Source organism: Chinchilla lanigera, unplaced genomic scaffold (genome assembly GCF_000276665.1).
Source record: "Chinchilla lanigera isolate Chin_1 unplaced genomic scaffold, ChiLan1.0 scaffold00043, whole genome shotgun sequence".
Taxonomy (NCBI): Eukaryota; Metazoa; Chordata; class Mammalia; order Rodentia; family Chinchillidae; genus Chinchilla; species Chinchilla lanigera.
The window spans coordinates 14,439,689-14,458,306 of NW_004955444.1; the positions used below are offsets into that span (position 1 = coordinate 14,439,689).

The 18,618-nt window shown below is 36.3% G+C and overlaps 1 protein-coding gene across 1 annotated transcript in view; it reads left to right on the forward strand.

The window, feature by feature from the left end:
• The window catches only part of LOC102022645 (25-hydroxycholesterol 7-alpha-hydroxylase), a gene marked incomplete in the record, with an annotated part of 171,251 nt that extends 164,871 nt beyond the window's left edge, over positions 1-6,380 (forward strand). The window contains 1 exon segment of the mRNA XM_013518189.1: positions 4,451-6,380. Coding sequence (XP_013373643.1) covers positions 4,451-4,738 — 288 coding nt within the window.
• Positions 6,381-18,618: the final 12,238 nt, after the last annotated feature.

Below are 18,618 nucleotides of genomic sequence, written 5' to 3' on the forward strand. Positions count from 1 at the left end.
TTTCTTCACTAAAAGTGTGTGCCCCTTCTTGATCAATTAGTATGCCATTATGAACTTCAGGTTGTAAAGCTCCTGCTCATGGATAAAACTCTGAGGGTAATTGTGTCATCTCCTTGTTTTTTTTTTCCGAAGCTAGAGTTAATGAATATCAAAGACTGGAAATTAATCCACCCCTGTTCATCCCTTAATACCACTTCAGAGACTCGCCACCTGCATGCAAATTGAGCTCAGTCATATTCTGCCATCCTCTCATGAAGTGACGCTGCTGCGGCAGTCTGTGTATGCACAATGCCTTTTTTCCAGAGGAAACTTCTGTGCACTTTTTGAGCCCTCATAGCTGGAGCACTTTTAAGCCCAGTTTCTAAGTTAGGTATTTTGCAGCTAGGCTGAAGTACAATGTTATTGAATTTTAGAAATGCATAAAAAACCAGACCAGATAGAATAACATAAGTTGCATTTATTTCATTGCCAATAGCAAATATCTTGCTATGGCAGAATGAATGTACTTTGTATACATTTCAAAAAAAGAGGCATTATATAAATGATGACAGCAAATAGGACACAGAGTATTACTGGAGAAAACTGTACAGACCACAAGTTTTATCTCCATATTTGTAAATATCAAAAACATATTCCCCTCAAAACAGACAATAAATAAGGCAATGAAGACTGTAATGTTCAATTTTGAAAGGTTTATTTCTACTTTTGGTTTTTATTGAAGTTCTGCATTCTGTTTTTATTGTGATTGTTCCATTAGTCTTTGAGTGCACTAGCTATGTCACGATAGTGAAATCAACATTAAAATTATCAATAAGTACTCAGTGTTTACCAGGTCACTGCTGTCTGTCACTAATTCCCATGCCTCTCCACCCCCATGAAGAAAAGATCTTCATTTAGAACTTTAGGAGTTTAAAAACCAAAGCTAAAAATTGAAAGTGTTTAAGTGTATCCTTTTGTGTGGAATAAAAAATAGCAATGTCAAAACTTTGCATAAATAAATCAAACAATCTGAAGAGCAATCAGAAAAATGTGGCTCATAGTAAATCAGTAGGAGAACAAAAATTACAGTATTTTGAATACTTAGCATCATTAGAGTAACTCTCACTTGAACCGATGGACACTATTATATACTACATCCAACACTAACCAATTTATGCCTGGCTGATGTAACAATTAACTAGCTAATTTTTGCCATGGTATTGTTTTCTTGAAATTAGTTGTAGGATGCTGATCATTCCTGGCACAGAATAAAAGACACAGTTAAAAACCGCTTTTATGTAATTGTCCAGGTGTCATCATTTATTCTACAAACATTTACTAAGTATCCACCTATCATTCTCAGGCATATAGGTTTATTCCATAAATTTTTTGGTTCTTGAAAACATAAAATAGCGGTAAGTAGATGCTATAGGTTCTCACATAATGGATAGTCAAACTACCGTACATTTATAGAGAAGAAAATTCTAGAAAATCCCACCAGTGGCCGAGACGACTGGCCTAGAGGCTCAGCAGGGACTCAAATTGAATTCTACCAGGCTTGTGTATTCTACAGACTTGTACAAAAACCAAGCCCTGAATGCAGAAAAGAAACAGTAGCTGTGGGACCAAAAATACGCAGAAGACTAACTCTGCATGTAGGTATAGTTGTTCTTGGAGAACACAGAGGATAAAGGGCCTTAGCAGAATGTGTTTCCTCCTAGTGCAGAAGGGCATGATTTTAGAACATCTGAGCTTCAAGACTCTGGAATATTGCATTCCAAGACAGGACATGGTCATCTTTTACACTTTAGGGCTTTTTGCATCCACATCTTTCTATTCTTATTTATCTCTCCTTATTTATTCATCCCTGAAATATCCCTCCTTCTTGTCCACCCACGAAACTCCAAATTCTTCACTCCAAATTCTTCGTAATAGTGACCTTAGGCACCTCATCTTTGATGTTCTTCCTGATTCATTCCCAAGAATTTGCCTTTGTCCACCCTGAGACATGAGCATACCTTTGTTATGGTGAATACCCTAGTGCTTCAATGGCCCCTGATAGGAAACTCCTCCTTAAGCTGAATATACAAAAGGATGCTACACTGAAAGTGAAAAGACACTTCAGTTAAAATTTTAAACCAGCACAGGCCATGAGCATTCAAATATTACTGTAATAGTTCAAATAAAGTAGATTTTGTATAAATCTAATAATACTGTTAGGGATAGTAAGAACTATGTGAGAAGAGACCCCAGAGGGGACCCTAAATGAGAACACCAGATACTTCAGAAATGCCCTTCAGCTTCTGCACACTTTGACCTACTTTCTCATTTTGTTTTTTTTTAAAAAACCTAACTAAACAGATGGGTAAAGTTCTGAAGTTTTAAAATTTTGTAACAATAACATTTAAAACAATATGGGCTAAAGAGCAGATGTTTTAATATCTAATTTGGCATATGAATTACCAACACAAAACTTCATGTTATGGTTATCTTTTTTCTGAATATTGATTTCTAAATTTATTGTAACATTAAGCCTTCAGGCAGCTCTTGCCAATGTGGGAAAATATATTGGCAAGTGAAATTTACAACAATGAGTGTTAGAGCAAAAGAAAAAAAAAACCATGTCTTGATTCTTCTTTCCTCTTTTTGTATGTATATATGCTACTCATAAAGTCTAGGTAACTACTGATTAGGTAGTGAATAGTTTTTTAAATTATTTGAGGGCTTCTGCAGATTTACCTAGATTATTAGCAGAATCTAAATTAATTTTGCCATTATCATTGGATTAACTTGCAAATTGCAGCTTTTGTAAACTCAAATATTTATCAAAATAAGCACTCTAGGTAAAGGAGGATAACACTAATGCTATTAAAGGAAATGATCCACTGATATTAACAGTACTGAGATTGAGTAAGAAAATTAGATCATTTTTGGTAGATTCACTATCTATTCGTGTGGTACAGAGTTTTCACCATACCTGAAATACATTGGCTCTGACCTACTTATTTGCATTTGACTTCATGTGGTTTATATCAAAGTTGTGTGCTGTGCAGATCTAATCCTAATGAGCACCAGCTACAGGAAGTACTTGGTCATTTTCATTTGAGCCATGAGCATTAATTTAATCAATGGTTTAATTCACCATGGACTGAATTAAGGTCACTCAGTCTCCTCTACAAAACTCAAGTGAGAGTTGAACCACGACCTTTGCCTGTGTGGCAAAATTAAGATCGAAAGCCAAACACCTTAGATAACCAGTCTCATAATTTTCTGTAGCAAGTAATATAATTTATTTATGAAAATATACCAGAAACACTTGCTACCTTACATTTAACTCAAAGAGAGTTCACTCTAATGGAAATTTCATAGGACAAATTCTTTTCAATATCAAAAGAGAAGCAATTTTATTCTGTGGTATAAGTTCTCTCTAGTGACTTATCTGAATCTTATTTTATATTTAGTTAATCTAAGCATACACAATCTTAAACTCATATCTTCATCCATCAGTAGGTAGTTGTGAAGGCCTTAAAACAAAAACCAATTATTAATCCATTGTTATCCAGCACCTATAGATCCTAGAAGATATCATCCCCTAATAACAGTGGCAGCATCACTTGAGCCCCCTATCCAAAATTGGTACATGAAGGACCAGTACATCAAGATCCACCTGAGGGGACAAAAACAGATCCAGCCTCTGTATTTGGAAAGCTTGGGGTAGCAGTGCTGGCTACTAGTCTCTATTGGTACAAGTCTCTCCCTCATGACACTGATGCTCAAGTGAGAGTAATAAAAGCAAATTCAAAGTGTGTGGGTCAAAAAAAGAAAAGGAAAAGGAAAGCTCAGTGTAGGTGCTTGGTGTGAATATAGTTTTCTCCCTCTGAAACTCTTACTGAAATTTGTTTGCCATTGTGACTCTGTTGGGAATAGGGCCTTGAAAAGGTAATTAAAGCATTAGGAGGGATTAAGGCCTTTCTCCTTTTTTCTTGTGAGTTCCCACTCTCTTGAGACTAGAGTAAGTACTAGAAGAGTGATTTATTATAAAGTAAGGCCACTCTTCAGATTTTGCCTCTTCCAGATGCACCTACTTGCCCTTCCACTTTCCATCGTGAGGTAAAGCAGCATGAAGCCCTCATTGTCGCCATACTCCTCGAACTCCAGAAACACAAGCCAAAGTAAACCTCTTTGGTTCATAAATTATCCAGCCTCAAGTATTTTGTGATAGCAGCAGAAAGCCAACTGAGACCTTAGCAGGGAGTAAGAAAAGGGACAAGAACTCATATAAGCTTGGGGACTCCACGTGAATAAAAGGAAATAATTTCCTAGTAGCATTTGAGTTTTTTGAAAGTTTACATATGATTTGTAAATAATGAAGTTTTGTTTTCCAGCATTAGATTGAAAAGAGCTTTTTAAACAGGTGTGGAAAACTAGCATGTGAAATATTAATACTAATACTGTCTACTCTTCTTTACAGGAGTTTAGATTTGATCGTTTTATAGAAGATGGTAAGAAGAAAACCACTTTTTACAAAAGAGGGAAAAGGCTGAAATTTTATTTAATACCTTTCGGATTTGGAGCCAACAAATGTCCAGGCCGGTTTTTGGCAATTATGGAAATTAAGCTATTGTTGCTTGTATTATTAACTCACTTTGACTTAGAACTAGTTGAAAACAAGTCTATAAAACTAAACTACACACGATTGTTTTTTGGTATTCAGTATCCAAACTCTGATATTTTATTTAGGTATAAAGCAAAATCTTAGAGAAGCTAAATGGGAAGAAAAGAAATCAAACAAAATGAATCTAAATGTTTTAAAGTTCTCTATTAGTTTTTAGTTTCTGCAAACATAATTGCTATGTTCTTTTGTTTAAAGAGTTCCAATTAATATTTTATATATAATCACATTTAGTTTTTATTTGGTCACAAAGCCTATCATGAAACAAAACAGGATGATGACATAAAAATAGACATCAAATCAACTTCATGATGATAAATTCAAAAAGCTTTTGGGGAGTTCTACTTATTGTCAATTTCACCTATAATAGTACATGTACCTTCACAGCAATTAATTTGGTACTGTGAGATTTTTTAAAGTCACTCAAATTCTTCCCTCATATATATAAGTACATTTTTATGTACTTTTGGAAAATTGTGCTGGAAATGGACAGAGTCGAACAAGTTCCAAATTCTCAAAGAAGAAGGAAATTAAATTTCCATGAAGTACACTGGATGAAAATGTTCCCTTAAAGTGTAATATCAATAATATCTGTATTGGCAGGGTATGTTTGCATGAAATGAGTTTTGCAGTAGATTGAATGCTTTAAGTTCACTTCAATTTTTAATCATCCATACATACTCTGTATTTCTTTGTACAGAAATTTTGTTATATAATACCTCATGTTCAAGCTAGACACTGATAAGATTTAATATATAAGCAAACACAAAACCTGTTATATAATCAGCAATTGCTCTTGAAATTAGTGTTAGATTAATTATGGGAGCAAATGTTGAAACCATTGATTATAGCATTTGCCTTTAGCATAAAATATAAGGGTTATGCCAATATTGCAATGAACCCTTTGCTAAATTCTTCCATTTATATAAATTAAAAAACTAGGATAGAGTGTTTGTTCTTGAAATCTCACTATTTGGATTTGGATTTATTTGTATATTATCTTTTAATGATAGCACTGTGTAATGAAATTTCTTAGATCACCAAGGACATTTAACATAAATGTTGTTACAGTACGTAAATAGACAAGGCAGATAATTAAGCCCAGTTGATTTGCTAGGTTTTTTTTAAGAAATGGATTTTAAATTAGAGATGACAAGAAACTAGAAGGTAAATCTTTAGACATGGGAAAGAGGATCAGAAAGAGGCAAAAAGAAAAAAGGGAGGAAAAGGGATTTACAATGATTGGGACATGTTAAGTGTGGGCCTAACCATTCTGTGTTAATCGCATGCACTAATAAAACACCGATTTTTGAAACAATATTAAAAATCTGTATTGCAGTTAAATATATTCTGGCATTTATTTTGCCTTACTGAAGGGCTTGCTTTGAATTCTCCAATATTGAAGGTCTGCTTGTAAGAATTCTGTTTTTGATGATTAAAATTGCTTTACTTTCAGCCTCATTATTTTTCCTTTTTAAGATTTATAATCACAGAAGTTTATGGAGTACAAAATTATGTTAAGGTTATGAATACAATGTGTGATAATTCAATCAAGCCAGATAACCTATTGATCACATCAAATACTTAACACTTTTTGTCATAAGAACAAGTGAAGTGTATTCTCTTAGCAGTTTTGAAATATACAATACTGTACGCTTAACTCCAATTACTATGCTGCGCCGTAGAACTAAAATTTAAAAAATAATAAAGTTATTCTCTTTAACTGAGATTATGTCTTTTGGCCGTCATCTGCACGTCGTCTTTCCCACACTTAAGCCTCTGTAGTTTCCATCCTGCTTTCTGTTTCTGTAAGTTTATTTGGATGAATGAGATCGTGTGGAATTACTTTCTCTGCATCTAGCCTTATTTCATTTAGTCTAATGTTCTCTACTTCCATCCATGTTGTTGTTGCAAATGACAGAATTAATTTTCTTTTCAAAGGCTGAGTAGTATTCCCTTTACATAATTACAGCATTGTCTGTATACGTTCACCCATAACTGGGCATTGAGATCAGTTCTGTAACTTGACTTGTGGATAGTACTGCTCTGAGCCTGAGAGTGCAGCTGTCCTTCAGCAAACTGATTTCAGGTCTACTGGGTAAACATCAATAGTGAGATTATTGAGTGTCCTCATTCTTTTTTTTTTTCTTTTTATATTTGGATTTTTTTCAGGTCATTTTCTTTATTTAGCACATGTTTGCAATACATGATCTTTGTATTCCTTGTGGGTGGTTTGTACATGGGCATAACACATGTTAATTCATTTTCTCATTTCGTGTCCCTTTCCTCCCCCTGCCCCAGTCCAGCCCTCATTCTTAAAAGATGACTTTGCTGGGTGCACAAGTGTAGGTTCATAACTATGTCCTCCTAGCTCTCTGAAAGTATTTCATGTTCTCAGTGTTTCCTTTCTTATTGAGTGGTTCGCTGTCAGCCAGCTTAATGATTTAGTATATAGTCTGCTTCTTCTATTTTAGTATGTCCATTTTGTCTTTGTTGTTCTTATTTTCTGTTGATGATGCTTGCATGTCATGTGCTGCTTCTTAAATTTGGGAAAACATCTTTCAACGACGGAATGTCCTTAGCCATTCTCTTTGAATATTCCCTCTCTCAGACGACCTTAAATCTTCTCACTGGATCCTCCATGCTGTGTGGCATTTTCCCCCCGTAGGTTTTACATCTAACTTACATTCAAGGTAGTTTTTTTAGATTTGTCTTCTAGTTTCTTTTCATAGAGTATAGCTAATGTGCTCCTTAACACCTCCACTGAGATTTTTTCCTTTATATTTTAATCTCAGGTAACCATACTTCTTACATGCTTTAGTTCATAGTATGTTCACGGTATGTGTAACTGGCCCAAATAAACCCATTCTAACTTTATTTACTTACTCTCTCATATCCCTAACCCCTAGTTGATGTGTACCTATTTATCTGTATGTTTTTATAACATATATATGATTATTTTGAGTGCATGTTTTTGAATTACATAAATATATTACCTATGAATCATACCTTTCTCAATTTTCTTATTAAACTCTAGGTTTTTAAAAATTCAGCTATCTTGTTTCGTATACATTTACTCTTTTACCCCTAAAAGCAACCTAGTATTCAATAGTGTGCACTTACTATGTTTTAATGCTGTGTTCCCCCAGGGATCGACTGTATGTCAGTGAGCGGTCCCTGTTGAGGAGAGGCCAGTGCAGAACTCTGAAACTTCCCCCAGCCCCTCACTGTGGTGCCCAGCCACCCTCAGCCTTGGGCTGCTGTAAACCCTGTCTACAACTGCCCTGCCGCACACACACACCTCAGTCCATGGCAGTCTTCGTCCTGAGACTCACTGAATGTGTTATGTTCTATTCTCGGATCCATCTAACTCTCTCTTCTGTGGGATCCGCACTGATGATTTTGAGTCAGGTTGCCAGCCTGCAGCTTGTCAGCCCTCCAGTTTTCCATGTAGTTGAGCCCTCTGATGACCATTTTAAGTTTTGTAGTTCTCTTTCATTCTTCATGTCTGCCATTTTGTATCTCTTGTTTCTCCATCAGACCCTCAATAAGAAAACATACTGTGTATTCTGTAGCTTATATTGCCAATTCATTGGTGTTTTGTGAATCTGATCTGCCTTGTGGTTGTTGTTGCTATTTTTTTCCTTTAACATTTCTTGTAATGGTTTGGTTTTTGAGCCCATGTGCTTTGGAATTTTATCTCTAGAAGCTTTTTTTAAGGCCTAAATTTAAAGCTCATTTCTCCAGAGAGAATTTGTGTTTGTTTTTGTCTGACTACTGATGTTATCAAAGTTACATCACATGAAATTTTTCAGCCTGAGTATAAGGGAGAAAGTATCATTATATAGATATTGTGAAATTCATTCTAAATCAGGTTGTCTTAGTTACTTTCTCATTGCTGGGACAAAATACCTGACACCCACAAGTTGAAGAAGTAGTTTATTTTAGCTCAAAGTTTTTAGGGATTTCAGTCCATAGTCAGCTGGCCAGGTAGCATAGCAGAGGAACATGGCAAAGGAACAAGAGCTTGTTGCAAGGCATTCAGGAAACGGAGGGCCATCAAGGGAGGAGGAAGGTTGTATTTATAGACTCTTGCAGTCCGTGCCTGTAGTGACCCCCCTCTTCCCACCAGGCTTCACCCCCCAGCATCACACCCAACTATAAACTCATCAGTAGAGTAATGTACCGCACATCCATGATCCAATCATCTCCCCAAACTCCACCTATGAGTGCATGAGCCTTAGGGGGATATCTAGATATAAGCCATAACACAGGTAGAATGCACACTATGACTGGGAGTAGACAGAAGACACATGTGTTTCACTCAGAGACAAGGCTGAGGCAGGCAAATACCATAAATCTCTAGTCTGGCTCTGTGGAGCAAAGTTTCTTTCAAGGCCACCTAATGATTACGTTGGCTCTGCAAGTTCTTGGCTATGTACCAGGGCTTTGGATTTCACACCCGCACTCTCGTTCCCAGCTCAGGCCTTAGGCTCATCTCCTGCCCATCACAAGCATAATTCATTCACTTTGTAGTAGGACATCTATAGCAGAAACCTCTTTTTTTTTTTCCAATTCAACTTCATTGTACTCTTTCATGATGTTGCAGCAGAAAGAACACAGGAAAGAATCAAATTCTAATTTCTATTCAGTATATATATATATATAATTCTAATTTCTATTCATATATATATATATGAATTTAGAAAAGAAAATAAGCATGAAATGGTTGAGAAAAGATTACATGAAAGAATTGGACAGTAGAACCAATACAAAATGAGAGCTTTATGAGAAAGTTGAATCCAGTAGCTAGTGCTTGTGATTGCAAAGAAAGTCATGAGGAAGTAAAAAGACACAGGTTCTGCCTGCGACGTAACTGTGTTCGCTATTACCACCAAGTCACTTTGCCTCACAGTACTTCATCATGCTTATTTGCAAAATAAAAATAATAAGGTCTTAACATCTGCTATAATTAGCACACACAGTTACATAGGTGACTTTATCTTGGAAAATATAACACAACACACAATTGCAGAGTTTTAGGAGATATTTAAGTAATATGTACCTGTTAAAATTATTCTTATGTGCTTGAAAAGAAATAATTTCAAAGTCAAAGTTAATTCACTACTAATTTATTCAACCAAACATTAATTGAGCCTTTATTCTAGATATGACACATGCATTGAGTTATTCTTTAATTTATTAGGGAAAAACACCTATACAACTAATTTACTATGAATGTAGTTATAAGTGATAAATTCATCTCTTTAAATTTCAGTTCAGCACTAGTTCTAAATAATCATCCATCAGATTTTTCAAAATAGTGCTCTGTAATGAGAAATTACCATGTCTAATTACATATACAGGACTTATAATATAACAAAAATTACCCAAACCAAACAGTCACTGAAACTCCAGAATTTTAAAAAACTGTGCTATATATTGTAGAAACCTTTTTATTGGTACATTTGTAACACATGACAAATACATTCATCATAGGGAACTGGTACATACACATGCTGCGTTTTGATCCTTTTTACTTCCCATTTCCCTCCACTGCCTCCCATTGCCACAGATCCGCTGCCCATCTCCACAAAGTCTGTCTTCCTGTTTCTTATCATCTCTTTTACTTTGTAAATTATTTATACTTAGGGTTTCTCATAGGAGCAGTCATGTGATACTGAACCTTTTGTGTCTAATTTCTTTCACTTAGTACTTTGGTCTCAAAGTATATCTATTTTCCTACAAATGACTCAAATTTATCCTTCTTTATGGCTGAGTAGTACTTCAGTTTATATATTTTTTCTTTATCCATTTCTCTGTTGGTGGACATAGAATCTATTTCTAGGATGTAGTTATTACGAGTTCTGTTGCTGCTGTAAACATGGGTGTGCATCAGTCACTGTCAGGTGATGTCTTTAAGTCTTTCAGGAATATACATAGAAGTGATATAACTGGCTTAAAAGAAATCTCTGTTTTTTAGTTTTCTTAGAAATCTCCATATTAATTTCAATAGTGGTTATACTGGTCTATATTCCCACTGACATTTTTGATTAGTTAGTGGAAGTTAAATACATACCTTGATGGAATTTTTAAAAAGCCATTTATCATTAAATAAGGTCTGTTGATAAGCAAACTATATGGGCACTCTTAACTGACTTATTTTTGCTTTTCTGGAAAATTTCATTTACATCTTCTCCACTGTATCAAGTTTTGGATCACATAGTGAAGGAAAAGGAGTCTCCATACTCAAAATTTATACTTATGCATATTTTATCAGAGAAAATAATTTGAGTAACATTTCTATTAAGCATCTCCTAATTTAAAATTGGAATCTTAAACCCTTTGAAAACCAAGACACAAAGTTTAGCCGGATCTATATTTTGGTATAAAAGAGTGGCACTAATTATAAACAAGACTCTCAGGCCTTTGTAATATGCGCTTTGTTAACCTGTTAAATTTGCCAATGTTGCAAACCGTTATTTACTTGCACCATGTTATTAGATGTTCATAATCACATACTCCATTAGGAAGAATATTAGATGCCACAGTGATATTCCCTGTAGCGTTATTTTAAATTACAATAAGCAACCTTATAAAATTCTGTGGTATTCATATAAAGCAATTCTTACTTAACCTACTTTATAGCATTTATCTAGACAGTGATCATTAAGGCTTGAACTTCTTAATTTAAATGTTTACTTTGTTAATACTGCTTTGTAGAGTAAATCAAATTTGTTTCATGAAAAACACATGCACAATTTTAAATAGGTGATAATCATCAATATTAAATAGGGGATAATTTATCAATGACTCCTTATTAAATTTTTTTAGGGAAAAAAGCATTGTAAACTATAAAATACTATTGTTTTGACATATTTGTTTACTAGTACCTTTGGATTTTTAAAAAATGATGTACTTACGAATCTGTGATTAAGCAAATTATCTTTAAAATGCGTTAAATAAGAAACACAAGTATTTTGAAAGTATAATACTTACTGTTCTTTTATTTACAACAAAATTCAGTAAATCAACTTTGAAGCACAAATGGATGACTGTTGCCTTATTTCCCTGCTAGAAATAAATTGGCAGAAGATTTGATTACCAATAGTAATTATCTGGGAAACGATTTTGCTGCCTGAATACTCACACTTCCCTCTGCCTCCGTCTTGTATATTGTTATTTTCATATGCTCTCCCTAAAAGTATTAATTATTATAGTCAGAATATTTGTCACTATGTTTTCACTTAGTTGTTTATGTGTGAAGTGCAAATAGATCCAAGAAATATCACTAATTTTGTATATTTTAAGCCAGTCAGTGTATATGGGCCACAATTCCTAATAATCACTATTATTCTGTGGAGAAAGAGATACATAAGAGCCACAGGAAATGGGAGAGAGAGAGAGCTTCATTAGACGTGGACTTTTATCTTCTGCAGCTTTCTTCACTTTACCATAGACAATGAATAAGACTGAGCAATTTTTGGACAGTATTCTATTTACTTATAAAACTGAAATGAAAATTGTAAACAAAGCCTATAATGCAGGATTCTGTTGATAAAAATGAAATGTGACTCTTTTAGTAACTACGTACAAAATTTCACAGGGACAGTTAACTTTTCTAAAAATACTTGATGACTGACATTTTATAGGAACTCCCCTTAGACACTGTTTGAAGTTGCTCAGGTGTTCCTCCTGGGAGCAGGTAACAGAAACTAAGCTCTTTAGAAGGTGTTTCTGTTTGTTTGAAGTAGTTAGTTCACCATTATTTACTTACCAACTAGGGTAAATCGCCCTTTAAGTGGATAGTCTGTGAAACACCTATCTTTGGTTTCAGTGTTACTAAGACATTTAGTAAGTAAATAAAAACTTGCAGACATTTCTGGAATTAGCCATGATCATGTAAGTAATAATTTTCATTATCGAGTTAGGATAGAGCTGGATAAAAAATACTTGATGTTTATGCTGGATTTTTAAAGAATACTTGATATTTTATTATTAATTATTTTAAGTATATTTTGTGTTCTTGGTTTCTAAATGTATTGATTTTTATAAGAAGAGACAAAATATATTGCAGGCTGCACAGAAAATAACTGATTAGAGACAGAATCATGAAGCACTTTATGTCCCTTACAACAATTTGTGCTTTTAGGAGAAACTACAGCAATGGAAATAACAGGTAAAGGTATTACTATTCAATGATTCACCACTGAGTCACTGTTAAACATTTGTAGATATAAAGCTTGTACCAGTGGGAGATTTTTATTTGCCTGCAAAAATACTTACTTCTAGATAACTTTTATTTCTAAAAACTAAGAGCTAGCCATTGTAGTTAACATAAAGTGTATATCATTATTACCTGACCAATAACTCTAACATTAATAAAAGCTTTGGTCTTTTATTTTTTAATTGTTTCAAGGAAATGTACCTTGATTCCATATTCTAAGAACTAAGAAGTATATTTTAAGTTTTATAATTTCCTTTGCTTTATAAAATGGGATATTTAAGAAATATTTTACATCACTAATACTATATAGGTAATAGTTCCTTGATTTTGTACAATTCTTTATGCATTTTAAAAACTTTATTTTGAACTAAACTACATAAAAGTTGAAAATATACATTTGATTTTTGAATAATGGAATAGGTCAGGCTAAACAAGTCTTACCAAAAGATTAAACTAAGGAAAGGGTCCTAGGACTTACCCATTGGAAATATTCACTAATGCTTGACCTTTAGCAATGATCATTCACATCTCTTCCATAGATTAATATACTGTAAGTAACAATTGAATACTGAGTTAATTTGAGTACTGTATCACCCACATCCTGCATGTTTATGCTTCCATACAAGTAATTTTCTATATTATACAGAGCTTAATTTGTTAAACAAATTTTTTAAAAAATTTCACTCTTTTAAGAAACCTACACTTTAAATATATGTATACCTGATGTTTCTCCAAAATAAAATGAAATAAGATATAAAGACCCAGGTAGTAACTGGCCCCAATTCTTGATACATCAGTCATTTAATAGATGGATATTCTTTCCTCTTTCCTGGTGCTTTCTGTTTCTGTAAAGGCCTGGTGAAGAACATTTCCTTTCGTAGAAATCTCACATGAAAGGTGACTGCAATATGAAGTTTGACTAAAATACTGGCTAGAGACTGTACATGGCAAACGTAGCTGTACAGGCAACGCGTGATTTAATGTTATAACCAGGTAGGTATATAATCTCAAACTTTCCCATAATAAGATATTATTTGTCTTCTCTTTTCAGAGGTATATAAGGATATTTAACAGAGAAATCCCTGTCTCCCAGAGCAAAATATATAAAAGGAGGTTAGCCCATGCAACATTTTTATGTTTAAATCTAAATTCTCCTCTCTAAACACCTCTATCAACATAGCAGACTTTAGTTGTGAACATCGTTCTAGCAAAATAGACAATCTTTCACACTGAGAAACATTTGTAAATAATAGATCCTTTAAATATCCCTGAACTTTATTTTTAAACTTATAAGGAGAAATAATAATTGCTTTATATAAGCACTGATAGCATTTTAACATTTGATGAAGATGTTAATTTATGGTTGGTTAGCAGTTTATGGCTGTCATTAGCTTTTCAGTTTGGCCCACATTAGAAATCTATTTTTCTTTTTTATTTTAATCTGAGACAATTATATAAAGATATGGTTATGTTTTATCTAAAATGTATCATTCTACTATAGCATTTCAAATTATTCACAGATCATAGTTCTTATATGTGCATATATGAATTTAAAAATACAGCAATAAAATGCTTGAAACAGGTCATAAATTTGCTTCATATTTTATTGCATCTCTGAATCAGGTTGAGAAGACAAGGGCAACTATGGTCTTTGGGAAAGAATTTAACTCTTTCTCAAACTGGAGGAGAAGGATATCACACTGTGCATGATTAAAGCCAGCACCCTCATCAGAGCATCCTGGTGTCTTGTAACATGGGCTTATCCCCCATCTGTTGGTGGGGGCAAGATGCTAACTGCAAAATGCTCTTTCCTTTTGCAGTCAAATCTCTCTCTCTCTCTCTGTCTCCCCTCTGGTTGTTTTGCATCAAGTCAGAAAAGCCTCCTGGATCACATTAAGATTAGTAATTGAAGAAAACTGGTGGATTTTAAATCAAACCTCTAGAAATGCAAGCAAAATGTTCCCCTGCCAAAATGAGAAAGAGTTCTTTGGGGTTTAAATTGGGGTACTTTTTCACAATTCCTGGGCTTGTCGGAGTGCTGCCTAGGAGCCCGGCGGTGTGACCCCACCCGCACGCCCCTGCAGGGTGGTGCAGAAGGGCAAAATGCTAAGGACTTCCTGAAAAGAAAGTTCAAGGTGGAGTCCCTCAAGTTTGTTTTCTGTCGGAGAAACTAGGAGATTAAAGGGAATAGCGCTGGCAGGCAGGGCCTGAGGAGCCTATCCAAGGGAAGTCCGGGGAGAAGAGGAGCTCTGTGCTGCCAGTATCTCAGGCGGAGAGTGAGACCAGCGAGGTGGGCAAGCTTGCTGTGGACGTCTTTCATTTGTCTGCATTAAGCCTTTCATTTGTCTGCAGCCTCGGGCTGGCCAGCCTGCTGAAAGGCCTTCCCTTCCCTCCTGCAGCTCTGTACTTGCCCAGGACTGGGGTCAGTAGCAGACCCCATGCACCCTGCCTAGATCCCTGTTCTGGTCACCACATCAGTGGATCACAAGAGCCAGAGCTCTGTTGAGGGGGGTGGCTCTCGCCCTGAAAGTTGTTTCTACTTTTAAACTGAAGTTGCTAATTTCCCACCTACTGTGCCTAATGTTTGATTTAAAAGGCTGAGTTTAAATCAACCTGCAGCTCATTGGCTTGGCAAATCCAGGGGCATTCGAGTTATAAATGCCAAAGCAGAGCACACCAGACACAGGCTCAGTTATTTTGCCAACACAACAAAAAATGTTAATTGATGTAAAGTTGCTTGGCACGTGAATAATTTAGTATGGCCTGCATTTTAATTAATATAAAACTTATTTATGTTTCTCATGTTTAGATTTTGCAATTTAATTTTGTATCGACGCTCAGATAGGTAGTCGACACCACACACACACACACACACACACACACACACACACTCACTTCCAAGAATCACATTTGCATGAAAGGTTTGACCAGGGAACCTCTCCGACAAGGACTCATTACCTCGCGCTTTCAGGAGCACTCTCCGATCTCCACTCGCTCCGCCAGGCAAAACCGCCACAGTGTGCTGCGAGCCGGGAAGTGAACTCTCATCATTATTTTTCAAAGTCTAGGAAGTGTATTATCCCTTTTCCTAGTGGTAATTAGTTACCATAGCATCTAATACGTAAATGTGCCCAGAGCACACCATTACCGGTTAAACGGAGGACTCAATTTAACACATGATTATATCTTCCATAAGTCATTACATTGGAAAAGTCAATGCCACTCATGCTGGAGCACTCTTAGGGCTGGGGTCGCGCAGAAATGGTCCGGTTTGGCTTCAGAGATGAAAAGTGAATGGAAAGGGGAACTCGGGGAGCCTCTGTCCTCCTTGGCAGCAGCAGGCTGTGAGGATGAGTAGTTGGGGGGAGAAAGATGTCAGTGCAATGCAGGGGCTTGGAGGAGTTATGCAGTTGCATAGCCAAGAGCTCACCCTCAAGAGAGGGAGGGAGGGATAGCGGAGGGTTTGAAGGCGATCATTTAGTGGTGCTGTAGTAGTAAATGAAAAGCTGAAAGCTTCTGTTAAAGCCAGAGTCAAATTGAAGAAAAGATCAAAGAGGAGCTAAAAGGCCAAATGGAACTCCTAAGTCGCAGTCCCCTGAGCAACCTGAGCAGATCTGCCTTAAGGGGTGAACCCCTGAGCAATTCCCCAAAGTTCCCCAAGATGCAGTGAGGCTTCTGGCTAGTCTCTCTATTTGCTGTGTTAGGGCTCTGGTCTGTTTGGTGAGGCCAAGGGCACTTGAGCAACTGTACACTGAGCCCCCAAGTGCTCAGTCACCCACTCTTACTTGGGTGCTCCATGCAGGACGGACATCTGGGGCCATTTGTGTTTGGGCCAACTCTCTTGGACTAGGCGGGACCTCAGAAAAAAAGTGGCCCTGGGCAGGGGTAGCTTGTCAAGAAGGGGAAAGAGTTGTCTTTTGAACCACTGGTTTCTTGCTCCAAAAACTGCTGTTGAAGAACTTTGGAAAGGCTGGGCTTAGGGCAGAGAGGGCCACTTAGGTAGACCCAAGGATCTCTTCTCTGCTCTTTCAGCTGTCCCAGGTATTTCCTACAACCATAGGATGACTAACTCTTGGATCTGGAAAGAAGGCTGACTTGTCTGAAATTATTAAAATGAAAGTAAATATCACTAACCCTGCTACATTTCATAGTGCAACATTCATCCGGCATTTCAGTTTATCGTCTGTCCCCACTCTCACCTGTTTCCATCCCCTCAGGATTAAGACCTGGAGGCCTATTGATTCAAGGGTGAGAGGAGGCTATTTTTTTTTTTCCTGAAGTTCAAAATTTGTTATTCTTTTCCATTTCTAATAATAACTGAGCAGCACAGTGGTTGTAGAGGAAGTACTTTGGAGAGGTCTTCTTAACAATGAGAAATATTAAGCTGTAAATCTTGCAGCAAATGTGTCCCCTACAATGTTAATATGCAAAAGAGAGAGAGGAAAAAAAAGAACTGGTGGTGGCTGTGGTTAATTCCTAATCAGAATGATGGACAGCAGGGCCAGAACAATACAAACTAATGGCTGTGTTGCTGATCACTTTACCCCTTGATTAAAGACACCCAATTATGGCGCAGAACAGTGTCGTAATTATGTTTCTTAATCACATCCAGGAGGTTTAATTGCCTTAACGATGTGTTTCATTAAATGAATTTAGGTATTATAGTCGACAGTTTTCATACACAGTTGTTTTCAAATTAACATAATATTAGACATCGTCATGGAAATTGTTTTAATAATCATAATTAGACGCACCCAGGCTTTGTCTGGTAAATGCTGAGAGACAGGTCCCCTCCTGCCTGGGGGCTGCCCTGGTCTCTTCCCTCTGTCTACCCCCTTTCCCAGACTGGGAGGGCTCCAGCTTCAAGGCCCTGCGCAGTTATGTTTTCTGAAAAGTTACAGGTTCTGATTAATCTTCTTTGATAGCAAGTGGAGCAGAAAATATCCTCCCTTGCCCCCCACCAAGTTTGATGGCATTTAGGGATATCTTTATGAGCTGAGGCTACACAGACAAAATGCATTTAGCACACTGGGTACAGAGGAAAAGCTGGAACTTTTTTACCACTATATCAAAACTGTGGTCACCACCATCTCTACCACTTCCTCTACACTACAGATTACACCTTCGACAATCGAGGGCGATATAAATGTCCAAATAAAAGCGTGTATGCCACTCTTTAGTAAAACCCATGCCCAACCCAATTCAAGTACCTAAAAATTTCAATGACAAGCAACACTTATGGCAAACTCTGGTAGTATTTACAATAGTATAATTCAGCCCACTTGATTCTTTTGTCACAAAAAATGATTTAATTAAATCAGTGCTCAGAGAATCCAAATCCATCTTTTCTTCTCGGCCTTCAATCATTTGGAGGTGAGAACTTTGCTTAAGACTTTAAGATACTCTATCCACTTTGGTGGCCCCTTGAATGGGTATCAATGTCATGCAAGTGGAAAACAATTTCAGGGACAGTAGGGCCTTCTCGGTCCATGCCAATGGCCAGGAGCTCTAGACTTCTTCTGGGTCCTGTCCCTGACCCCATTCGTCATTCTTGCCATGGTGAGGCTCTGCTACTGTCCTTTTAGCAAGTAAGTAAAGAACGAAGACTACTCTTAGCTATGTATCCCTGAAACACTTTAGTTCCACCTTCTCTGTAACTTCTTCCTTTTTGTTTCCTTTCAAGCAAAGAATAACACAGAAAAGAGATTATTCCTTCCACAAAGCACAGCATAATAAAATG